Source organism: Canis lupus, chromosome 12, assembly GCF_048164855.1.
Source record: "Canis lupus baileyi chromosome 12, mCanLup2.hap1, whole genome shotgun sequence".
Taxonomy (NCBI): domain Eukaryota; kingdom Metazoa; phylum Chordata; class Mammalia; order Carnivora; family Canidae; genus Canis; species Canis lupus.
In genome coordinates, this window is record NC_132849.1 from 49,610,973 (window position 1) to 49,636,668 (window position 25,696).

At 51.6% G+C, this 25,696-nt stretch overlaps 1 protein-coding gene and 1 long non-coding RNA gene across 2 annotated transcripts in view; one reads left to right on the top strand and one right to left on the bottom strand.

Annotated features, from left to right (window-relative positions):
• The window catches only part of HS1BP3 (HCLS1 binding protein 3), a 33,172-nt gene extending 22,201 nt beyond the window's left edge, over positions 1-10,971 (top strand). Inside the window, exons 5-7 of the mRNA XM_072770953.1 lie at positions 1,398-1,558; positions 2,423-2,537; positions 8,831-10,971. Coding sequence (XP_072627054.1) covers positions 1,398-1,558; positions 2,423-2,537; positions 8,831-9,089 — 535 coding nt within the window. The 3' untranslated portion in view covers positions 9,090-10,971. The remainder of the gene's footprint in view (positions 1-1,397; positions 1,559-2,422; positions 2,538-8,830) is intronic.
• LOC140601672 (uncharacterized) lies at positions 10,143-16,255 on the bottom strand. The gene is made up of 3 exons (XR_012004678.1): positions 16,060-16,255; positions 15,490-15,641; positions 10,143-13,697 (listed from the first exon to the last, which is right to left on the bottom strand). It is a non-coding gene; the product is annotated as an uncharacterized lncRNA (long non-coding RNA).
• Between the last annotated feature and the right edge of the window lie 9,441 nt (positions 16,256-25,696).

The window sequence follows — 25,696 nt, forward strand, 5'->3', positions numbered from 1 at the left end:
TGCTGGCACCGCCCTGCCACTGAGTCTCCGCTCTCCATTTCATCCTCAAAATGTGCATCCCTGAACCTGTTGTCCTCCCCGCATCCTGGATGTGTTTCCTGCTCCTGGGACACAGGACCATGAGCACAGGACCGTGAGCGGGCCTCTGCCAGAGTGCCTAGGTGTGCTGCATCCTGGAAGTGTGACCCTCCAGCAGGTGCATTTCCAGCTTCTGTAGCTTCTCGCATGTCAGCGGGAGCCCGAGATTGTACCGGAAGTCTATCCCCAGACCGTGGGAACAGTCTCCTCGGAGCACCCTGCCCTCTGGCACCCAGGGCCACCCTGCTGCTTTGTCCATCTGCCGCCGGTTGGGCTGACCACTGCTGAGGGCAGGGCCGGCTTCTCAGTGCAGTCTTGCCGCACACTGTTGCCAACGTGAGCCCAGACGGTGACCTCTGTCCAGTGGAGCTGCCTGCCAGGCAGACGGCTTGTTTCCAGTAAAAAGCGGATTTTCACTATTTGTGGGAACCTTATAATGGCTAAGTTGGGCATCAAGAGCGGGGATTGGATCACCGTGTTAAAGTTAAACCAAGTTTGTTTATTTATCAGCAATGTGGCTGCAGACCTTCAGGGTTCAATTCCACAAGTGCTTACATGCACTCTGTTTAACCACCACCCGGGTCGGGAAACAAAGCCGTCCCGTGGTCCAGAAGCTTCCCTTGTGCTCTCTCCCAGTTTCCCGAAGCAGCATCTAGTCCAAAGCAGGACCTTGGCCAGTGGGTGAATGAGACATAAAGGGATCTTAGTGGGGGTGACAGAGCCAGTGGGGCTCCGAGTAGCCAAGGGGGTGTCCTGAAGGAGGTGGGGTTTGCTCAGTGGGACTGAAGAGTTTGCTAGATCGACAGAGGTTCCACTTCTCAGGGGGCAGAGACACAGGGGAGCATTTACCAAGGCTGCTTTCTGCTGTTCCCCGGTACCACCTGTCCGCAGCCTCAGACTGCGTCCAGCCCCCCTTCCAGTGGCTATGGAGTGACTCTGAGCCTAGCCTCTGGGAGCAGCAGGAGGCGTCGGCCCCCACAGCCTCCAGAAGGAAAGCAGCTTCCCTGCCCTGTGACCATGCAGGCAGGCCTGAGTCCTGGGTGGCCCTTCAGGGCTGGGAGCTGTGCGACAGTCGTTTGGTTCATTCAGACTTTCACCTGCTCCTCCCTCATATCCTGACGGCAGTGGTTCCTGGGGCACAGGGCTCAGCCACTTGCAGTAGCAGGGCCTCACACCTCCACTGTCAGGGTGCCAGAAAGTTCCTTCTTGACACAAGCTAAAGCTCACCTAGCCTGTGTGGCTCTGACCAGGCCATGTGCACTGGCCATCAGTGCTTTCGAGAAAAGTCCTAACCTTAAGCTGTGTCTGTGATTCTGTAGCTCTAAGAAGCCCAAGAAACGCCCCGAAGTGGCTGTGAAGCCCAAGCCCTCACCCCGACTCACCATTTTTGATGAGGAGGTGGACCCTGATGAGGGGCTCTTTGGCCCCAGCACGAAGCTCTCCACCCAGCGCCCTGCAGAGGACGTGCCCCTGAAGGACCGTAAGTAGAGCCTCCAAGTGTTCCCTTCAGTCTTGGTGTCCGTTCAGTGACCCAGCCAGTGTCTGTAAGTGGCTTCGGACCTGCCACACGTGAGCATGATGGAAATCTTCCCCTTGTCCTATTTTGACCTGATGCACACTCAGCTTATGAAGATTTTTCTTCTGGGGAGATCTAGTCTTGCACTTCGTGTCCCGATAGCCTGGAACATTCCAGGGCTGGGTGTTTATTCTAATCATCCCATGGAAGAGAAGGTGGCACCTTGGTCGCTTGAGAAGTGTGGACTGTGAGTGGACCAATCTTTTTCATTCCAGTGGCCAGATGTGGGCACTGCCTGGGAGTTGGATGCAACCACCCCAGGAGTGCTGTGACTCTACAATTCAGATTGTAATGAGGGATTTTGTGTGACCTGTATAGACTCCTCTGGAGGGTCCTGTGCAGAGTTGGAAAGGGGAAAACCAAACGGCCTTGGGACTTCATGCTTATCCTAGGTCTGACGTTTGCTCACCCCACCCGGCTCCTCCTTCAGGATGGACAAATGATGTCACCCATGGATCCAACCAGCACTTGGTGACCAGCCACTGAGGGCCAGGCTCTGTGTTGAGCCTGGGAACTCATTGATGAGAAAGACACAGTCCTGGCCTCAGGGCTCTGAGGATACATCCTGACAATTACAGGGTAGCCTTTGAGTTTCTGTCCCTTCCCTTCTTTCTGTTCTTCTGGTTCTTCTGTGCTGTGTCTTGTCCCTTGCTCACTGTTTCCTGGCTGGGCCAGGAGGCTGGGCCAGGCTGTCTCTGCCATGTACCCCCTGCAGCTGAGAACAGGCCTGGACTTCCTCTGAACACTCTGTTCCTGCCTTCTCCACAGCCCTGAAGTTGTTTGAAGATCCTGATCTCGGCGGGGCCGTCCCCTTGGGTGACCCCTTACTACTGCCTGCCGCCAACAAGAGTGGAGGGCCCATGTCCCACCCGGAGCTGTTCAGGTACCACCTGTCCCCCGCGGTGCTCCACAAGCCCCGAGACTAGCCTGGACAGAGCCAGGGACCCGTCCCAGCATGGGAGCGTCTCATCAGCTTCAGCCTCCAAGGGAGGCAGTCTCGGCCCATCAGAGGCAGGAGCCTGTGGGTGGGCACCAACCAGGAGGCAGTGGCGGGGATTGATTCAGGGGTGGGGGTAGTCAGTGGTCCAGGGCAGCTTAGCAAATTCCAGAAAGAACTTAGTGAATATAAGTCTTTTCCTTTTCACATACACTTTAGTAGTTGATGTGAAGAATGGTTAAATTATGTGATTCCAAGCGCAAGGATCACTGGCATAAACAGGATTGGGAAATAAGTGAAATGGATTCTCGGTAGCAGGCAGCCCTCCCAAAGGGAGCAGGACACACATATGCTGGACAGCGGCCAGTCCCTGCAGGGTCCCCACAGCAGGTTTTAGGGGGGAGACCGAGGCCTAGTCTGGATCAACGACGTGTGCACAAGTGCTTGCTCCTACGTCAGACTGCTTGCCGTGGTCAGTGTGCTAGACCCTACACGTGGCCTGATTCCATCCTCACAGCAGCCCGCCACCTAGGCACGATTTTCTCTGCTTTAGAGAACAGAGTGTGGGAAAGGTAGATGGTCCAAGGCCGCAGCTCCCAAGGGACAGAGCCACAATTGGAACCCAGTCTACCCACCTGTGTCCCGTCCCCTCCACTCCTTCCAGGACTCTGAGCACTTAGAGGAGGAGATGCTGGAAGATTGGCCTCCGGCCCTGGGCTGGCCACACTCCCTGGGCTTCTGCGTATGCCGCTGCATTCTCGGTGTGCTTGCCATCACACGTCTCCGTTGCGTCACGCACGCCCCCCAGAACGCGGCTATGCTCAGAGGTCTACAGGAAGCTGAGCAGTCTCTTTCCAGGAACAGTTATATGGGGCATGTGGTCCCGAGAGGCTGCCATCTGCACCCTCGTTAGCGGCCTCGGGCTGTTAAGCAGCCCTGTGAGTGCCCACCACGCCTGCGTCCCAGCGAAGGTGTCTTGTCTTTACATCTCCCCGTGGTCCCTCGCATCTGTTCTCTGTCATCCTGTGTCCTCACCCCTGACAGCCCTGGCAGGCTGGGAGAAGCTCCTATATCTTTAGGAGGAGAAACTGAGGCACAGAGAAGCAGATGTAGTAGAGTCAGCCCTGGGGAGGGTGGCAGGGCCGTGCTGAGTGCACCCTGCCTGGGAGACTGCCATCTCCAGGACCCAGCATGCCCCAGGGAGGCCATCCTTTTTTTTTATATATATAAATTTATTTTTTATTGGTGTTCAATTTGCCAACATATAGAATAAAACCCAGTGCTCATCCCATCAAGTGCCCCCCTCAGTGCCCGTCACCCAGTCACCCCCACCCCCTGCCCACCTCCCCTTCCACCACCCCTAGTTCGTTTCCCAGAGTTAGGAGTCTCTCATGTTCTGTCTCCCTTTCTGATATTTCCCACTGATTTTTTCTCCTTTCCCCTTTATTCCCTTTCACTGTTATTTATATTCCCCAAATGAATGAGACCATAAAATGTTTGTCCTTCTCCGATTGACTTACTTCACTCAGCATAATACCCTCCAGTTCCATCCACGTCAAAGCAAATGGTGGGTATTTGTCATTTCTAATGGCTGAGGAATATTCCATTGTATACATAGACCACATCTTCTTTATCCACCATCTTTCAATGGACACCGAGACTCCTTCCACAGTTTGGCTATCGTGGCCATTGCTGCTAGAAACATCGGGGTGCAGGTGTCCTGCCGGTTCACTGCATCTATATCTTTGGGGTAAATCCCCAACAGTGCAATTGCTGGGTCGTAGGGCAGGTCTATTTTTAACTCTTTGAGGAACCTCCACACAGTGTTCCAGAGTGGCTGCACCAGTTCACATTCCCACCAACAGTGCAGGAGGGTTCCCCTTTCTCCACATCCTCTCCAACATCTGTGGTTTCCTGCCTTGTTAATTTTCCCTATTCTCACTGGTGTGAGGTGGGATCTCATTGTGGTTTTGATTTGTATTTCCCTGATGGCAAGTGATGCGGAGCATTTTCTCATGTGCGTGTTGCCATGTCTATGTCTTCCTCTGTGAGATTTCTCTTCATGTCTTTTGCCCATTTCATGATTGGATTGTTTGTGTCTTTGCTGTTGAGTAAGTTCTTTATAGATCTTGGAAACTAGCCCTTTATCTGATACGTCATTTGCAAATATCTTCTCCCATTCTGTAGGTTGTCTTTGAGTTTTGTTGACTGTATCCTTTGCTGTGCAGAAGCTTCTTATCTTGATGAAGTCCCAATAGTTCATTTTTGCTTTTTTTTTCTTTTGCCTTCATGGATGTATCTTGCAAGAAGTTACTATGGCCGAGTTCAAAAAGGGTGTTGCCTGTGTTCTCCTCTAGGATTTTGATGGAATCTTGTCTCACATTTAGATCTTTCATCCATTTTGAGTTTATCTTTGTGTATGGTGAAAGAGAGTGGTCTAGTTTCATTCTTCTGCATGTGGATGTCCAATCTTCCCAGCACCATTTATTGAAGAGACTGTCTTTCTTCCAGTGGATAGTCTTTCCTCCTTTATCGAATATTAGTTGACCATAAAGTTCAGGGTCCACTTCTGGGTTCTCTATTCTGTTCCATCGATCTATGTGTCTGTTTTTGTGCTGGTACCACACTGTCTTGATGACCACAGCTTTGTAGTACAACCTGAAATCTGGCATTGTGATGCCCCCAGATATGGTTTTCTTTTTTTAATATTCCAGGGAGGCTATCCTACTGGGACTTTCCTGGCACAATTCACTCTAAATCCATGACACCGGCACTTCCCAACCCACGTTCTGCAGAGCTCTAGTTCTGCCTTCAAAGGGGTTCCGTGGCTGGTGGCTGGGGCAGTGCCAGTGTTAAGCAGGACTCTGAGGGCATGAGTGGGAAATTGAGTGTAGCATTCCACGTCCCTGTTGGTCTCTGGGACCCTTCCCTTGGTCGTGCCCCTTGGCATCCCACAGAGCACTCTGGGAATCACTCCCTTAGGGGCCAGGTGTCTGCAGCCCTGTCTTCACTCTGCCACACATTGGTGATAAAGAATTCACATTTTGAGAGCAGGAGCCATGTTTTATTCTCCTTTGTGCTGGCTCTGTGACTATCCAGGCAGTGATCGGGGTTCCTTATGATTAAAAAAAAAAAAAAAAAAAAAAACTTCCTGATACTCATTTCATTCACTGATGCTGTCACCATTCATGCCTTCATGGCCATCAGCTAGCCCGAAGCGGCAGGTGGTGGAGTCCGATATGCCTCAGTCTCCTCTTGCTGTGCAGCCACGCCATTGGAAGGCCTGCAGGTGTGGCCTGTCCTCTGCAGGGACCTGGGGAAGGGGAGGGGCACCAGGGTCCTCCGAGTGCCCCGCAGCCTCTCAGTGGTTGACCTTGCACTGGCAGGGCCTGGAACAGAGGGAGGGTTAGACCTCGAGTTAGTGGGTCCTAATTCCAGCCATGACTCAGGTAGCCTGGGAGCACATGGAAAGGGGTACCCCTGAGGCCCCCCCAACCCGAGTGTGACTGCCCCACCTGCCACCTCAGAGCAGCTTCTGATGAGTTCCAAACAGTGATTTCCCAAGCAGTGTAAATCCTGGACTCTGAAACAAGCTTTTAGCTGCTGCTTTATTTACCGAAGGGTCCCGTGTGAGGATAATTCGGTCCTTCTGAGCTTTTCCTGGGCTCTAGTTCCAGTGGAGGGTGAGGAAGAGCCAGCACCTGCCCCCAGGGAGTTCAGGGAGAAGCTGCTGCTTGTGGGGAGCCAGGGCACACCTGAGCTGAGGTTGCCAGGAGCAGCCTGTCCTAGGTTACACTTCTTGAGACTGCTGCAAACCCAAGATAGCTGCCTGTCTTTGAAGGCCTGGCTTGGGCTGGACCCTCTCGGCCTGGGCTGGAAAGATGCCGTAGGCTCACATCACTGCCATCCACAGAGGCTGTGAGTTCTCCCCTGAGGGTCTGTGCCCCACTCACTGCAGGAGGGTGACCCAGAGCTCCTCTGGCAGCTGGTGCTCGGCAGGCACCCCTCCAGGGGAGGTTTGTGCTGGGCACTCCACGCTCAAACAGACCTCTTCCTAGCCCTGCTGATGTCTGAGCTGGATCCCGTTTACAGATGGGGAGACCGAGGATGAAGTAGAGCAGAGTGATGAGGTGGACCTGAGGCCACTGATGAAGGAGTCCCAGGAGAGAAATGGGACTGTGCTCCGTGCACAGCGCTGGGTTTCTGGACACCCAGTGGCTCTGCAGTCCTGCTGGCTAATGCCGCTGTTACCATCCCACAGAGGAGGACACCGGGGTCTTCTGCTTCCAGCACCTGTGCCCTCCCTCCCCTGTCCCCGGCATGGCCGAATGAGGTCTACTGAGCTGCCTTAGACACCTCGGCCCACGTGTGGGCAGCATCTGTCTGGCTGTCTCTGCTGGTGGCTGGTGTAGGAAGCGTGTAAAGGGCCACGAATCCTCTTTCAGGAATTCATACATTGGCCCTTGGATTTCAAAGGGTATTTTCCATGTGACTCTGTGAAAGCCCCCAGGATAGTGTTGCCAGACTCCTGCCCCCACACCCCCAACCCTGGGTCTCCTGCTGTCTCCTGGTTCCAGAACAGGCTGGCCAGTGTACACCTTCTCCCAGAGGGCAGGATGGAGGCTGCTGTGCCCCTGGGAGCGTGAGGCCAGGACAGCGTCCATCCACCCTCTGCCTGGCTGAGTGGAGAGCATGAGAGCACTGGTCAGGCCATTCTTCCTTAGCATCTCATGGAAGCTAGAACATCCGTGAAATGACCTCATCCGACCCCTCGCCGATGGGGAATCTAAGACCCAGGGAGGGGAAGGGCCCTGTCAGTGGTCACTTACTTTGCAGTTCTTAGAATCACCATGTCCCACATGGGACTGCCATCTGTCGAGGGACAGAGGAGTGGACAGCAAGTGTCGTGAAGCCTGACCCCGGGAGCAGTGGCGGGGGGATAGTCCCTGAGGACGCAGGTGTATGGAGCTTATCACAGAGCCCCAAGCTCCTCCCTCAGGAGGCAAGAGCGTGTCTGGGTCAGGTCCCCAGAGGCCACAGGTCCAGCAGGTGTCACCTGAAGGGCCTCAGGGGATCTGTGGCCTCAGCATAAAGAGGGACCCTCGACCTTGGAGAAACCCCACCTGAAAGGGCTTTGTTGCATTGGTGTCCCAGGAAGGCAGATGCACCTGAGAGACCCAGCCACCCCCGGGCCAAGTCCTAGTCCTTCGCGAGCTGGCCATGGGCCCCAGGCAAAGCCCTTCATGTCTCTGTACCTCAGTTTCCATATCTGTAAAATGGGGCTAATACCTACTACCAGACAGCATCTTATGGTTATGTAGTGAGTTAATGATGTGGAAATGCCTGACCACACTAGATATTGAGCAGAATGTTGCTCGAGTGGGAAGCTGGTGGGATAGATCAAAAGGGTCTTGCCTTGTGCCTCTGGTTTCCAGAAATTGAGTTCTTCTACCAGGAACTGGCAGCAAGTACTCCCCTCTGGCAAAGAGGGCAGAGCCAGGTTGTAGCCTGCTTTCCTTAACTGCCGTCCAGTACCTGGGGCAGGTCCCGTGTGACTGTCAGGCTCCTGTGGGCTGTAGTCCCACCAAGCAATGGGCTGTCAGGTCCAGGGCCATGGTGGCTCCTGCCCTCGGTGGGCTTTCTGCCTAGAACCCGGGCGGCCCACAGTGGGTACATGGAGGGCAGCCTCACCCCACGGTGATCAGATCCCCTCACTTAGTCCTTCTCAGGCTGAACTTGGTCTAGATGATGGCTCAGCTTCTGAAGTCAGACGCCCTGGTCCCGACTCAGACACCGTCACACACTGTCACCTTAGGTGGGTAGGGTAGCTCGGCTTCCTGGGGCTTGAGCATTCATATCTGTAGGGTAGAGCTCGGTCGTACCCCGAAAGGGCTTGCGGATAAAACAAGATAGTGTGTGTGAAGTGCTGGGCACAGAGCGGGAGGTCTGTATCTGGCAGCTGTTATTCTCGTTCCTTGAGAGGTTGAAGGATAAATCCCATAAAGGGCCATCATCTAGAGAGGGACCACCTGAAAAGCAGCTCTCCAGAGGCTGCTGAGGGGCGGGCTCTGCTCCCCCTGTGCTGTGGGGCTGCGGGGAAGGAGTAGCCTGCTCCTGTCCCTCCCTGGGGACAGGCTGGGGCCAAGGCCAGGTTGAGGCCTGTAGTGGGGTGTCATTGCCTTGGGGCCTTGTTCCCTTTGCAGGAGGTTATATTCAGAGCTTCCCTTCTGGTTCCCTAGAGTTGAAGAGGACTTGGACCAGATTCTGAACCTGGGGGCTGAGCCCACACCCAAGCCCCAGCCTAAGCCCAAACCGCCAGTGGCAGCCAAGCCAGCACTACCCAGAAAGCCAGCTGTGCCCCCCAAAGCAGGCCTGCCTGAGGCTTTGGTGGGGCAGCAGAAGCAGCAGCAGCAGATTCAAGCCATGGACGAAATGGACATCCTACAGTATATCCGGGACCATGATGCACCTGGCCAGGCTGCCCCCAGCCTCTTCTGACCCTCCCACCCCTGTACTGGCCCTGGGCTAGCAGAGCCTCTCCCCCGAGGGGTGTATGGCAAGGTGGGTACTCTGCCCTGCAGGACCAGGGCCTCAATTCCCAAGGCAGGGGCAGGTGCCCAGGTCAGAGGACCCCCTGTACCACCTTGTTTTGTTTTTGGTTTTATTTTTGGGCCTGCAAGGTCACAGTACCCTGCAGGGCACAGAGAGAGGTCACCGTTAGAACTGGAGTCCAAATTGTCTCAGCCACGTGGATGTGGAAGGGAGAGCACGTGAGGTGCCTTGCTAACCAGGAGCTCAGCCCAGCCCGCAGGATGAAGCGAGACAGGAGGGACCCAGGGAGGCCCTACTCGGGGCAGGGAGGGTGTGTCCATCGTGCCCACTGCACAGTAGGGAGGATGTGCCCAACCTGGAAGGAAGGGTGGTGTCCCTGAGCAGTGTGGCTCCTGGAGACCTGTGGGCTCTGAGAGGGTCCCCAGGAACAGATGCCGAGTGGTGCTTGGGAGAGCCTGGTCGGGTGGGGCGTCCCTGAGCTGCCTCTGGTCATCAGGTGCTAAGCAGGATACACTTTCCCTTGCATCCAACCTGAGGGAGACATGAGGCCCAGGCCTGCCTCTCTGGAGTGTGGGCGGCCTGACAAGCCCCTGGTCTTCCTCCCTCCTCCTTGCCCGGGGAATGCCTGGCCAGACCACAGCCACCATGGGGCTCTGGCCAAATGGCCAGTGTCCACCACTGCAGCTCTGAGCAGAGCAGAACTCTGCTGGGCCTGCAGCTGGGGTGTCCCTCCTACCCACAGTGGGCCTGGGATGCTCTCAGCTGCGGCTTCGAGCACTTTCTCCCGCGGTGGGCACTGCCAGGCCTTGCCAGTCTCCCAGATCTGCACACGCTCTCCGGCCTTTCAGCAGCGGGGACCGCCTTTCTAGGGAGAAGGAGCCCTGTGCCAGAGCAGGGCCCGTGCCTTAGCCTTCCCCTGGACCCCCACGCCCCGGCACTCGGTGCTCAGGAAATTCTCAGTGAATGATGTTTAATAGAGCAAAGAATATCTTTTTAAATATACCCTTTGTGTTCAGAACTAGTTTTTAATGAAACACAGTTTTTAATGAACTACAACAACTGTTGTCCCTTGGCCTCTTCTTGACAAAGACATGGGAGAGGGTCTGGAACCAGGACCCCAGACGCTTCCCTGATGGGGCGCCCTGACCAAGCTGATTGTTCGCCGCCATCAGTCTCTGGCACCCCTGCTGCTGCCCTGGGCCTGGGCCTGGGCCTGTGGGGCTGTGGGAGCCCTCCCTCTGCTCTGTCCTGTGTCTCATGCACCCTGGCGCCCCCGTCGGTCAGCTGTCTGGTCTGAGAAGGCTGCCCTCCCCCAGCCTAGGCCAGAGTGGCAGGAAATAGGCAATTGTGAGGTCTGAGAGCTGAATGCCTTCTCCGCTGCCTTACCCAGGCTCCAAGGCCTCTCTCCCCAGGGCTCTGCACGGGCTCTGGGGCTCCTAGTGCCTGCCACTCCGCTTCCCTTTCACTGCCAGGCCTTCATGCCCCGAGCCCAGGAGACCTCAGAGGCAGTCAGTGCCCAGGTGAGGGCTGCCCCCTGTTCTCCCTCCTATGCCGGCTCCCCACCCACCACCACCTCTCGCCAACTGTGATGGGGGCTCAGCCTGCAGGCCTGGAAGGGGTCACGGACAGAACCTGCCATCCTGGTGGGGGTTCATCCGCAGCAGGCTGGCCTCCCTGGAGGCCTGGCACCACCTAGACACTTGAGTGAGCATGTGCACGTCCCCAGATGATGATGCTCAATCTGTGGTTGGTTCTCCACCACGGGTCTGTGACCTACTGGTGAATTGATGACGCCCAGTGATCCAATAAAGTTCATTTCCGTGACTCATTCCAGCATTTGTTAATGGTGTTTTTTCCGCGCCTGGGCTGATGGGAAATACTGGGGGCAGGGCGGGGAGGAGGGCAGAGAGTATCCTGTTACCAGTGGGCTCAGCAAGAGGAGCTGCCCTTGAAGGACCCTCAGGTCTTCCACGGCTCTACCCAGGCTCCCAGGCTAGAAAGCAGTAGCTTTCTAGGAGTTGAAGCCAAAGGGAGGATTCCACTATGTAAACTGAGGCAGAGGGGCTAGAGGCCCAGGCCCCACAGGGATCACTGAGTCAGTAACTGGCCAGCCAGGACCCTTGGATAACAGTCTGGAAAGAGAATGCTTCCCTTCTCCAGATGTGCCATCTCCTCATAGTGGCGACTGGCCTAGGCTTGGACCCATCTTAGGGTCTTTAAGCTCTGACATCAGACAGCCCTTCCATATAAAGCCATCCATCCGCACACAAACCTGTCCTGGCCTCCGCACCCCTGCTGGAGCTCAGGTTCTGAGAGGCTGCTTTGTGCCTGGACCCCAGAGGTCCTGCGCCGATAGCTCTGCATCTGACAGTCACTGGGGAACCAGGAATGGGTCCCCAGGAGCCGGGGAGCCCCCGAGCGGGACCAGGTTGTGGACCAACGCTGGCCTCCTCCCACCACTTGGCTTTGGGCCTCGTAACCAAGCTTGAATTGGGGTCTTGGCTCCCAAGGACAAACAGTTGGGCTCTTCTGAGAAGGAGCCTACAGCTGAAAGTTCACCACACAAAGTGAGCCGAGGGGCGGGATTTGAGGCGGCCTTCTTTGTTTTGAAGCCCCTATGAGCTCCATAGACAGGATGTGCCATCTGTGGCAAGGGTCCCCTTCCTTCCAGCATTGTTCCTCTCAGGAAGCCAGGAACTCCAGTTCTGCTGGAAAGTCCCGATGCTAGCTCATGCCCTGGCCAGGCTGCGCAGTGGGGCTCACCGGGGAGCGCGCACCCTTCTGAGTCCCATATTCACGTCGGGGCAACTGTCTGGAACCTCCCTCTCCTCCACGAGCTCTGGGGGCTGCCCCAAAGCTTGAGTCCTCATGCTGGATGCAGACAAGACGGCAATAGTCCAAGCCCTTTTCAGGGACCCCTGGCCCCTGACCAGCTGCCCCCTTGGCACTGTGTTGATACGCTCTGTGGGGAGACTAAACACCCAGCAGTAGGCCTGGCTTGGCCTCACCCCTGGAATCTCCAGGGAGGCCTGGTGTGGGAAATCCTGTTCAGTTGTCCAGCTCGCCCACTGTCCGGCTGATCATATCCTGGAAGAGAGAAGGGCCGTGGAGCTGCTGTCCCCCAGACAGTGGCCCTGACTGGGCGGCAGGCACCTCCCAGGGCTGCTTGGTCTTCGCGTGAGTTGATGGCTGCCCAGACCAGGTGTGGCCAACACTCAGGGCCTTTTAGAGTGACTGACCTTTCAGTGTCGAGTTTTGGAGGGTACAATTCAGCTCCAACTCTGATCACTCCAAACCGTTCCCCAACAGCACCCGGAGGCCTCGGGGGGGGGGGGGGGGATAGTTACCAAAGGACCCTTGGAGGAATCGGCCATCAGGCTCTGAGCATGGAAAGATCGAGGTTTCAGTCCAGCTGGGCCCTGTGGCACCCTCTTACCATGACCCACCGTGCCAGGTGAAGAGACTTCCCCAGGTTCTCGTGAAGGGGCCAAGTGGACTATGATGTGCTGTTGGTGCTGAAGGAGTCCTCGTGGGCTGATCACCAGCGTGTCCCAGAGGACCCCTGCCCAGGATGAGCCGAACGCTAATGGGAAGCGGCGGGCGGTCAGAAGGCAAACTCCGCTCAGCTCAGCCCAGCATCCAGGCTGCCAAGTGCTGGGCCCCATGCAGCGTGGCGCACGGGACCACGCGATGAGCATAACCTGGAGGACCGGTGCTAACCCCCCTCATGCTGACCTCAGGCTCTTGCTCTCCGTGACTCCAGCCACGGGGAGAGCTGAGCGATTTCACTCCTCAGGATAAACCACAGCCCCTGGAGGTTATGGGCCGAGCTTGTGGCCTCATAAGCAGGGATCCCCACTGACTGCGTCCAGGGGCGCCGATGCTTCTCTGCCAACTCAGCAGTTAGCAGCAGCGTCTAAATTGTTTTTAGATTTAGTAAAGCCAAGTTAGCTCCTCCAGCCCGCCGGCCAGTCATGCCAGAATCCAGCACGAAGCAGAGGGAGGCCGGGACCAAGTAGGAGGCACAGCTCGGGTGCTCCGGGGACACAGGGAATGAGAGATCCCAGGAGAATTTCCTGAGCACCTACGGGGTCCGGTGCCCTTCCCAGGCTCCAGAGAGGTCGCAGAGATGGAAAAACATAAGCCCTTAAAGCTAGGTCAGCTGTGAGCCACGCGGAGCCCCTAGCTCCAGTTCTGTTCTCCGGGCCTCCTGCCCAAACAGCAGGAGCAGCTGAAAGAGGCACCTCCTCCTGGCACCTCTCTTCCCTCCCCTCCAGCACCTGCCAGCACAGTGTTGCGTGCACCCTGAGCCCAGCTTCCCGTCTGCTGTGGTTTTGAGCAAGAGGAATGTATTCCCTCTCAGCTCTGGAGGCCAGAAATCCGAAATCAAGGTGTTGGCAAGGCCACTCGGCTCAGACTCTGGGGAGAATCTTTCCTGGCTTCTTCCAGCTTCTGGTGGTTGCTGGCACTCCTTGGAGTTCCTTGGCTTGTAGCTGCGTCACGCCCATCTCTGTCTTCTGTGTCTTCTCTGGTTTGTGTCCAAATTCCCTCCTCCTGTAAGAACACCATCCATTGGATTAGGACCCAGTATGATCTCCTTTGACCTTAATTACATCTGCAAAGACGCGATTTCCTAATAGAGTCCCGTCCACGGGTCTGGGTGGACATGAATTTGGGGAGGACACTGTTCCACCCTGTATAGTCACTAAGGGCCTGGGACCTTCCCACAGGCTGAGTTACTTGATAGCAGAAGCGGTGATTTCTGCCCCCTCAGTATCCACTCTGGGGCCTGGCAAAGACCTTCTCCAAGGGCCCGTTGGGTGCCATCTGGTACTTATCATATAAGGTTTGGGAGACCCTGGAATCGACCTGCCACTGACAGCAATCTCAACCTTTGTCATCACTTGTGATCAGAGATGGGAGCAGGACACACCAAGTGTGTGACTTGTGGAGTTTCACGTCCTTCCCCACTTGGCCAAGGTGTGGCCTTACCCTCCCTGGGTATCAAGCCTCCTCTTCCCCAGGCAATGGCAGGCCGAGAATGGGTCAAAAAACTTCCTGTCCTGAACCACTGGCTTTAGGGGTAAGCTCAGGCAGGCAGCATCCCTGACCTGTGTAGGCCGTGGCCCCTGTGCCATCCCTGCGGGCTCTAGGGGTATGTCAGCAGTACCCCGTCATCTCCACCCCGTCTGTATGAGGGAGGGAACAGGAGGGAAGTGTCTGATGGCCACCTGCCATGTGCCAGAGTAGGAGTTCTCTCATCTGCAGCTGCCACCAGCAATGTCGAAACCTCTTTTTTTTTTTTTAATTTTTATTTATTTATGATAGTCACACACAGAGAGAGAGAGAGGTAGAGACACAGGCAGAGGGAGAAGCAGGCTCCATGCACCGGGAGCCCGACGTGGGATTCGATCCCGGATCTCCAGGATCGCGCCCTGGGCCAAAGGCAGGCGCCAAACCGCTGCGCCACCCAGGGATCCCTACGCCACCCAGGGATCCCAAAACCTCTCAATCAAAAATTGTATCTCTTTATTGAATAAGGAAACTTCAAAACTTCCTTTAAAAAATGACTCTTTGGAACAACCGGTGGCTCCAAATGGAAAGTCAGCAGTGCTCTGAGCAGTCCTGGCTAACAGGGGCCCACGTCTCCCTTCCTAGAGGGTCCCACAGTGCAGGTGGAAGGCTTGCTGGTGGGGCCGCAGTGCCTTCTGCTCAGAGCCCTGGCTCAGGAGTGGCCTGATGGCTTTCCCGGGCAGCTGGCCGCCAGGGCTGCCCTCCCACTGTCTCCCCATCATCTTCCTGCCGGGCCTCTGATGAAGCTGGTGGTGGGAACCGGCCTCCAGAGCCTGAGAGCTGCTGGCCCACTCCCCAGCGCCCGAGGGGGCCTCCCCTGCTTTCTCCAGTTGGTTTTCTTCCCTTGTGAGATCTCTCCCAACTTCTCCACATGTGTGGTTGGGCTTTTTCTCTTGGCTTAATAGCCATTTTGCTGATTTTTCCCAGCAGGTGCTGTTGGTCCCAGAAGGTGATTCTTCTAGGTGAAACAGCAGAACAGCTGACTTCTTGTCTCCCTGTTTCTCAGGCCATCGGGGGCAGCAGAGAGGCTCTGCAGGATCTGCTGGTGGCCTGAGGGCCTCGTTTTATGGCCCGATGGCCTGGGATTCTCATCAGGCTCGTCTGGTTTTACGGGTGGCCCTGGGATTGGAACCCTGCCCCTGGCCCCCGACTGTAAAACCCATGGGCATGGGAATGGAAACTGTTTCGGCACCTTGGTGAAAGCCTGGCAGTTTTTTCAAAGTCAAACATGAATTTACTGTACGCCCCAGCAATTCTACTTCTACGAACATACCCAGAGAGAAAAGGAAACAGATGTCCCCACAAAGAGTGTATACGAATGTTCAGACCAGCCTCATTCACCACGGCCAAGAAGTGGAAACCATCACCAAGCCCGCGAGCCGGCGAACCGCTAAGCACAATGTGGGCTGGCTACACAATGGAATACTATGCAGCAATAAAAAAAGAACAGAATGGGTGATTCTATTTCTATGAAATTTCCAGAAGAGGCAAATCTGTAGACGCAAAGTAGACAGTGGCTGCCTCAGGCTAGAGGTGGAAACAGTGACTGCAGATAGATACAAAGGCTCCTTTTTGGAGTGGCTGAAATGGCCTAAAGCTGGTTTGTTGTAATGATTGCACCATTCTGTACGTTTACTGAAATTCTTTTACTTTTTAAAGTGGGTGAATTTTAAATTAAAGTATGCCATTAAATTATACCTCCATCAAACTGTTTTAAAAATCAATGAGTGGAGCATGAAACAAGCAAGCCAACCCATGGGCAGCCGGGTGCCGTGGCTGAAAGTGCGGGGCAGCTCCCTGCTCTCCTACCTGCTGGCTGTGTGGCCCTGGGCCAGTTACCTACCCTCTCTGTGCCTCGGTGTCCTCACCTACAAAACGGGGGTAATGATCTGCTGCATTAGGATAAGTATAAGGAGAAAATGAGCTCGAATTTGTAAAGTTCTTTGACCAGTGCCTGACGCCTAGTACACATATGTGAAGAACTAACATTCCAGGGCATTGTGACTCAGTTGGTTGAACTACAAGTAATTCTAGGATTCAAGTGCTCCTTCTCTTCATCTGAGAGTAAGAGCCGGACCTTTGGGGAAGAAAGGGGAAGCCGATGAGGCTTGCCATCTGAGGGCGTGCCGTCCCATGCCAGCCTCTCGGCTCATCTGACCACGGTCTGCCCATCTGCCACATGGGGCAAGTCAATCTGCTCTGCCCACCTCACGTGAGGTGGGGGTCACGGGAGACATCATATGTGACAGATATGCCATCTGAGAGCCACAAAGGGACCTGGTGGCTGGGGGCTCTGAGATGTGGCCAGGGTCCTAGATCTGGATGGGCCATGGAAGGTGACCGGAGGAAGGGCAGATGGAACATGCTGGAAAGGAACCTCTGGAGAAGACGTCATTCTGATGAGGATTACTAATAACACCTGCAGGGCCATGGCAGCAGGGAGCGCATCCCAGCACACCCCACACCCCAGACCAAGTACAGCTTTCCCAGCACCATGGAGACAAGGAAATAAACACATTACTTCCCTCTGCTGGCCCCTGACCTTTTGTTCAGAGCAACTGGCTGGGCAGGGCTGGGGAGAGAAAGTGGGGTGGAGAGAGGTTTCTGGGCTGTGAAGAGGGCCTGGACGTGATACCCCTTCCTCTTTATGCCTTGAGCCTCCTCCAACTTCCTCATCTCCCAGGACTGGGGGTGGGGTTAGTACATTCCCCTTTGGAAAGAAGCCACACCCACAAAGACATATATGCAAATGCTCATAGCACTCTTATTCATAACAGAACCAGCTGAAGGAAGGAACCCGAGTAACCAGGAGCTGGTCAACAGATAAACCAACAAATACACCCACACTGTGCAATACGGCTCAGCAAAGAAAAGGAAAATGCGAACAGATATGTTGTCATGGTAGGTCTCAGAAACAGACTAGGTGGAAAAAGCTAGGCCCCCCAAAACCGCATCTTGTGCGATTCCATCTATAAGAAATTCTAGAAAAAGCAAAACCATAGCAACAGCAGATCAGTGGTTGCCAGGGGCTGGGGCTGGACAAGGGTGCCTGAGGAAACTTTCTGAGATGACAGAAACAGTCTAAAATTTGAGCATGACTATATACAAAACTCATTACATTGTACACTTAAAACAGGGGAATTTTACTGTATGTGAATTATACCTCCAGAAAGCTGTTGAAAAAGGAACCAGGATACGAAAACTAAACATACTCTTAACCCTCCAATCCAGCAATCATGCTCCTCTGTATTTACCCAAATAAGTTGAAAACTTTTCATCCACACAAAAACCTGCACACCTGGGTGGCTCAATGGTTGAGCATCTGCCTTCAGCTCAGGACATGATCCCGGGGTCCCCGGGAGGGAGCCTGCTTCTCCCTCTGCCTATGTCTCTGCCTCTCTCTGTGTCTCTCATGAATAAATAAATTTTTTTTTAAAAAAACCTGCACACCAAGGTTTAGGGCAGCTTTATTCATAATTTCCAAAACTTGGAAGTAACCCATTAACCAAGATGTCCTTCAGCAGATGAATAGATAAACAAGCGGTGATATATCCAGACAATGGAATATTACTGAGCACAAAAAAGAAATGAATCATTGAGGTACAAAAAGAACTTCCTTCTACGGATGAACCTGAAATGCATGTGGAAGAAGCCAATCTAAAAAAGGCTCTATGCCATGTGATCCCAACAGTGGGACATTCCATAAGGGGCACAAGTATGGAGACAGTGAAAGGATCAGTGATGACCAGGGACAGAGGGAAGAAAGATGAACAGACAGAGCATGAGGAATGCTGAGGGCAGTAAGATCACTCTGTAGGATGCCAGGATGGTGGATACATGTCATTCTGCATCCAGGCCAACCCATCGATGTACAACCCCAAGAGTGACCCCTAATATAAACCCTGGGCTTTGGGAGAAGATGTGTCTGTGCAGATTCATCATTTATTCATCATTTATAACAAATGTACCACCCTGGTGGGGAATGTTGATAATGGGAGAGGCTGTGTGCAGGCAGGGGGGATAGAGGAAATCGCTGTACTTCCTGTTTAATTTTGCTGTGAAATAAAAATTGCTCTGAAACATAAAGTCTATTTAAAAAAACAAACAAACAAAAAAAAGGAACGACAAGTTGGGGCTCACCAACCTAGAAGACGCCTGCTGCTCCAAGAGGTCAGCCCGGCCATCCAGACAGTGCCCCACCTTCAGTGACATCCTCCACGGCCTCTCTTCTGTATGATTTCCATCTTTCCTTTTTTCCTCCTTGTAGCTGTCCTGGACAGGTAGATGGAGAGGATTTCTTGTAAGATGGAGCAGTGCCTTGCAGAGGTGGGTGAGCTCTCCTGAGCAAATCATGGAGCAGCACGTCCAGGTTTTGCTCCTTTTGTCTTCTCATGGAACGAAGCTGAGAGGCCTCAGTACTAGGAAATCATGCCAGGGGCTCTCCCAAAGGCCTCTACAAGGTCCAGGGACTTGGGTTACACAAGCTGTCAAGAAAATGAGCCTTCCTGGGAGGAAACTCAGTGGTCCACCTGGACCCTGGGAGCAGACTTTGAAGTCTCAGTCCTGCCACCAGCTCTCCCTTTGGGCTGGAAAATGCATTGGATCTTTGCTTGCTGGGATCAAGGAAGTCCTGTTGTGTGGCTCTCAGGGGCAGAGAGCCAAAGACTGCTCACACGGCCCTGTTAGAACAGCAGGTAGGGATGCTGGTTGGGGCAGGGCCAGGCCTCTGCCTCCCAGGAGAATCTCATCCTCCTGTGGCACTGGACACATAGGTAGGTGTTTTGTTTTGTCCCATGGTCACCTACAAGCGGATAGGCTACATGGTTGCATTGGAGGAGCTTTACCCAGGGTACCTCATTTCCCCTTAATGTAAGCCTAAGGTGCTGCTAATAGGTGAGAGGCAGCTCCTGCTGTTGTTCCCACCTGTTCCTGAAAGAATTTGTTTCTTGGCATTGGTGTCTTTGGGCTGAGCTTGAGGAAGATGCCCTTAGACATGAGGCTCAAGGGTCCCAAGTTTAGAGAGAGAAGAGGGAGCCCAGAGTCTGAATCCTGAATCTAGGTCCCCGGACTTGCACGGAGATCAGAAAAAACATACTGTAGAGGTGATGCGGCACCTGGGCAAGCTCTCCAGCCAGCCCTCAGGCCTGCTCCTCCCCCTCCTGGAGGTGGATCCTCAACCCCACCTGCACTCATCTCTGAAATGTCCTGCGCTCTGGTGGGGCTTAGCCCATTGTAATTATTCTGGTTCTTCTATGAACATGAGTTTGCTCATGTTTTTCTAATTCTTTTCAAGTTAATTTTGATCATTTATATTTTTCTAGAAAATTGTTCAAGGCACCTCGGTGGCTCAATCAGTAAAGCCTCTGCCTTCAGCTCAGGTCATGATCCCAGGGTCCTGGGATTGAGCCCTGTATCTCCCTCTCCCTCTGCTCCTCCCCCTGCTTGTTTTCTCTCTCTCTCTCTCTCTCTCTCTCTCTCTCTCTCTCTCCCTCTCTCTCTCTCTCAAATAAATTTTAAAAAAAGATTTTTTAAAAAGAAAATTATCCAGATGTCAAATACATATCATGCTCTTTTATACCTTTAAATATTGTCTTCATGCTGCTGGCTATAGTGCAATTTTCATTTCTGGGTTTTTTTCTTTTTTTATTCTTCTTTTTAATTGGTAATATTTGTCAGAAATTTATTCTGTTTATCTTTTCAAAGAACCAGTTTTTGGTATGAAGGATCTATTTTACTTCTTTTCCATCTAATTCATTAACTTCCACTTTATCCGTTTCTCCTTTTTTGTTTTGTTTTGTTTTATTTTTTTTTTAGTTCTTGTTTTTTTAGAATCACATTTTTAATTTACTTTTCCTTTTTTGTTGTTACTTTAAAAAATATGTATGACTACAGAATTTTCTCTGGCACAGTTTGGGTCACCTCCCACAGATTTCATAATCTTCACATTTTCATTAATTTTTTAGAATTCTAAATTGGAAGTTTTTATTTCCCATTTAAAAGTGACGAGCTATGGTAAATACTAGCAATGTTGATGTGTTTGTGCTTTTGCTTCCAAGGTTTTATCACTATTATTATTATTATCCCTCTGTGATTCATTTCTAGTCTTATTGCATATGATCTGGGAATGGGAATCTGTATGATTTCTGCTTTCTATAATTTGAAATCTTTCTTTATAGCCTAACACATAGCCAACTTTTATAAATGTTAAATGGGTATTTTAAATTCTACAAGTAGAATATATAGAATTTTTAAATTACTAATTATGTTTCTCAGAATTCTATATTCATATTTACTTTGGGTCTACTTGACCCATCATTTCCCAAGGGGCATGCCACTGTCAAGATTGTTTTGTCTAATTTTCCTAGGAGTTATTTGGTGCCAGTCCTGGCTGAGGATCCCCAGCAGCCTCTGGCCTGGTCTTAGAGAAGGTACTAAGGGCTCCTATGAGGATATGACCTCAAATCATCGACTTGGACTCATCTGGATTTTGTCTCTGAACTTATGCACCGAGCTTGCCTTTTCTGTGGCTGGCAGCATTATCTTCACTGAGATGCCTGGCTTCAGGGCCGTGGGCATCACTGTGGACATTTACAGGATTTCCCTCCAGCTAAGAGGCAAGGGAACAAAAGGTCCTGCCCGCAGAGGTTTCCATGCCAAGTCAGCAGCCTCCACCTGCCAGAGGTCCAGGTGCCCTGGAACACCTGCGTCTCTTGGATGGCCATCCGTTCTCTCTGGTCACCTGCCAGTCAGACCAGCAAGAATTGGTGGTTTATTTTTCCTCTGGCCAGGCAGGCCCAGACATAACCATAAAATTTGTGTCAAATTGCCAGGAACCCTAGATAGCTAACACAATTTTGCAAAAGAAGAATAGCATTAGGGACACCTGAATTCAGGCTCAGTGGCTGAGCATCTATCTGCCTTCGGCTCAGGGCGTGATCCCAGGGTCTCGGGATCGAGTCCTACATCAGGCTCCCCACGGGGAGCCTGCTTCTGCCCTTGCCTATGTCTCTGCCTGTCTCTGTGTGTCTCTCATGACTAAATAAATAAAATCTTTAAGAAGAAGAAGAAGAAGAAGAACAACAACAACAACAACAACAACATTGGAGGATTCACACTTTCTGATTTTAAAACTTGGCTACAGGGATGCCTGGGTGGCTCAGCTGTGGAGCATCTGCCTTTGGCCCATGATCCTGGAGACCCAGGATCAAGTCCCTCATCAGGCTCCCTGCATGAAGCTGCTTCTCCTTCTGCCTATGTCTCTGCCTCTCTCTCTCTGTGTCTCTCATGAATAAATAAATAAAATCTTTAAAATAAATAAATAAGTATTTAAAAAATAAAAATAAAAACTTGCTACAAAGCTACAGTTATCAAAATAGTGTAGTAGGAACACAAAGTGATGCAGCCACTCTGGAGAACAGTTTAGAGGTTCCTCAAAACCTCATGACCCAGCAATTACACTACTAGGTATTTACCCAAAGTATACAAAAATACTGATTTGAAGGGACACATGCACCCCAATGTTTACAGCAGCATTATCAACAACAGCCAAATTATGGAAAGAACCCAAATGTCCACCAACTATATATATATATATATCCTCTTCTTTATCCATTAATATATGGATATATATGGATATATATATAATGGAATATTACTCAGCCATCAAAAAGAATGAAATCTTACCACTTGCAATGACATGGATGAAGCTAGAGTATATTCTGCTAAGTGAAATAAGTCCATCTGAGAAAGATAAATACCATATGATCTCACCCATATGTGGAATTTAAGAAACAAAACAGATGAACATAGGGGAAGGGGATAAAAAAAGAGAGGGAGACTTATCTGTAGATGACAAACTGAGGATTGCTGGAAGGGAGGTGGACAGGTGATGGGCTAGATGGGTGACAAGTGTTAAGGAGGTCACTTGTGATGAGCAATGGGTGTTATATGTAAGTGACAAATCACTAAGTTCTACTTCTGAAACCAATATTACACTATATGTTAACTAAATAGAATTTAAATTATTTTTTTTAATGTATAGCCAAGTTTAAACAAAATAGTGTGGTACTAGTACATGGATGGACATAGATCAGTGGAGTGAACTAAGAGTCCAGAAATAAACCCATACATCTATGGTCAGTTGATTTTTTTTTTTTTTTTTTTTTTTTGGTCAGTTGATTTTTGACAAAGGTGCCAGGAGCATTCAATGTAGAAAGTCTCTTCAACAAACGGTGCCAGAGGGGATATCCACATGCAAATGAATGTACTTGGATATTAACTCCCATCATGTACAAAAATTGTCTCCAAATGAATCAAAGACCTAAATAGATATAGAAGCTAAATCTATAAAATTCTTAGAAAAAAACCATAGGGGTAGATTTTTATGACCTTGGATCTGGCAATGGAGTCTTAGATATGCCCCCCAGAAGCACAAGCAGCAAAAGAAAAAATAAATTTCATTTAATTCAAAATTAAAGGCAGTCGTACTTCAAAGGATGCCACCAAGACAGTGGAATGTCTATTCAGAGAATGGGAGAAAGTATTTGTAAACCATATATCTGATAATGATCTAGAATCCAGAATGCATAATGAGCTCTTACAACTCAACAATAAAATAAAACAAATCAGTTGAAAATGCTCAGAGGACTTTGACAGGCATTTCTCCAAAGAAGATATATAAATGGCCAAGAGGCACATGAAAATATGCTCAACACCAGTAGTCATCAAGAAAATGCAAATCCGAACCACGATGAGATACCCCTTCACACTCAGTAGGATGACTTTCATTTTTTTAAATATTGGAAAAATAACAAGTTTGTGAGGCTATGGAGATATTGGAACCCTTACACACTGCCAGCAGGAATGCAAAATGGTACAGCTGCTGAGGAAAAAATTTAGTGGTTCCTTAAAAAGGTAGACAAAAAGTTACAGTAAGGTCCAGCAAATCCTCTCATGGATATATGCCCCCAAAGAATTGAAAAAAAATGTTCAAACGAAACTTGCACGAGAATATTCATGGTAGCACCATTCATAAAACAGCTCACAGATAGAAACAACTGAAATGTCCACCCGCTGATGGGTGAGTAAACACAATGTGGTATATATTGTTTGGCCAGAGAACATCCACACATGAAGTAGTGACATGTGCTCCAACGTGGATGAACCTTGAAGACATTAAGCCAAGCAAAAGAAACCAAGCACCAAGAGGCCACATATTGTATGAAACCATTTATATGAAATGTCCAGAATGGAAAAATCCATAGAAGACAGAAGACAGATTTGTGGTTGCCAGGGGCTGGGGGCTGGAGAAATGGGGAGTGCCTGTCTCATGACTATGGGCTTTCCTTTTGGGGTGATCAGAAGTAGACAGTCATGATGGGCATACAATGTTGTGAATATACCAACCCACTGGATTGTATGTCTTAAAATGGTTAAAATGGTAAATTTTACATTGTGTGTATTTTAACACACACACACACACACACACACACACACACAAGTGTACCCAGGGCATGCTGGGAAATAAGCCCAGCAAGGAAGTTGGCCTTGCCTGCCGGGCCAAGAGGCAACGGAATCACTAGCTGATGGGGAGCAGGCAGTGGTGGGGTCCGGGGGGGGCCATGGAGGATGGAAGGCATGAAGCAGGTGGAGGAAGGGAGGCAGCATGTTTCCACAGCTGATGTTGAAATCCTGGTGGGAGAGGCTGCTGGAGCGCAGGCCCCCCAGGTTTGAGAAGCCCGTGTGTGTTCGTGCGTTTCCTGAGAATGATATGGGCCAGGGCTTGTCTTTCTTGGCTGCTTCTAAACCAAAGACAAGCTCTCCCCTGGTTTGGCAGGAAACCTGTGAAGTTATTGCCAGACATCTGTTTCATTTTCCTTGGCAACAGAAGACATCCTAACAGATAGGCTCAAGGCTTAGAAGTGGGGACATCCATAACGGGTTCTCCATCTCTCCCATGGGAGTTGAAACCGAAGCACAGAGGCTCAGGTTGAGAGAGGGACAGACCTGGGCTGGGGAGCATGGAGCCCCTGGAAGAAGAAATGAGCCAGGTGGCGGGGGAGGGAGGTGGAAGGACAGCAACAGGACCAGGTGAGGCCCAAGCAAACTCTGTAAAGCCCGAGTGTGGAGCAGCCCCTCATGGGGGATGGGTATGGAGGTGACCGTCTCCCCTGTGACCTGCTTGATTTCTGAAGTGGAGAAACTGGGAGCCCAGTCCAGGAAAAAGGGCATGGGCTTTGGCATCTGACAGGCTGGGTTGGAATCCAACTTGCTTACATCCTGAGTGACCTTGGGCAAATCTCTGTGGGCTCATTCATAGGAGGGGAAATAAGATCCACCTCATAAGTTTCTTGCTGGGATTAAGTGCAGGAATGCACTTGAACCGTGAGCAGAGTATAGCACCCTAGAGGGGGTCCCTGAATGTATCTGAATCCTCAGGGAACCAAGCGAGCGAGGAGGCTGCTGTGGCAGGGCCTGCCCATTTCTGCACCCCTGACCCCTCATTTCGAACAGCAGGGGGGCTGGCCCTGACTTTCTGTAATTTTATGACTACACTCCAGTCCTAGGCTGTTCCTGAGGATTGTCTGGAAAGAGGGCAGTTTATGGGGCACCTGGGTGGCACAGTCGGCTAAGTGTCTGCCTTCAGCTCAGGTCATGATCTCAGGGTCCTGGGATTGAGCCCTGGTGTGGGGCTTCCTATTCTGAAGGAAGGGCCCGCTTCCCCATCTCTCTCTGCCCTCCTACCCCCCACCGCCCCACTCATGCTCATGCTCTCTCTCAAATAAATAAATAAAATCTTTAAAAAAAAAAAAAAAAAGTAGGGCAGTTTATATAAGGCCTGAGACCCACAGGGTGTAGACTGAAGAGCTCTTCATTCTTCAGCTGAAGGTCAAGGAATGAAATGGCCACTGAAGGGCAGACAGCCACTCCTCAGGCCATCCCCAGCCCGCCCCGGATCAGGCTCCCTAGGGAACAGGGGTGGGAAAAATAGCCCCCGATATGTTCCTGCCTTCCAGCACTCTCTCTGAGTTTCTCAAACCTGTAAATTCTGATGAACTGCTATTTAATTATTTAAACATTAACAAGGCCCATGGCAGTCAAATCCCATAAAGAGAATCTGCAAGTCCCGGTCACTTAGGAAGGTTTCGGCAGTGGTGGAGGGGGGGTTGAGGGGTGCTACAGAGGACCCCCCGGAGAGCATCATAGTCTGAGTGCTGGCTGGCTTAGGCCCAGCAGGAACCCATGATGCATCTGCTATCACTGTGTCCATTTTAGGGAGGTGAAGGGACTCCTGTGAGAAGGTTACCCAGCTGGGAAATGGCTGAGCTGGAGTTTAAACCCATCTCTGCTGCCATGTAGACCTGAGTTGCCAAGAACACTCCTTCTACTGAGTGGGCCAAGCATGGCGACTTCCCAGGATTTTTTAACAAGCTTTGTTGAGATGTAATCCACATACTATACAACTCTCCCACTTAAAATGT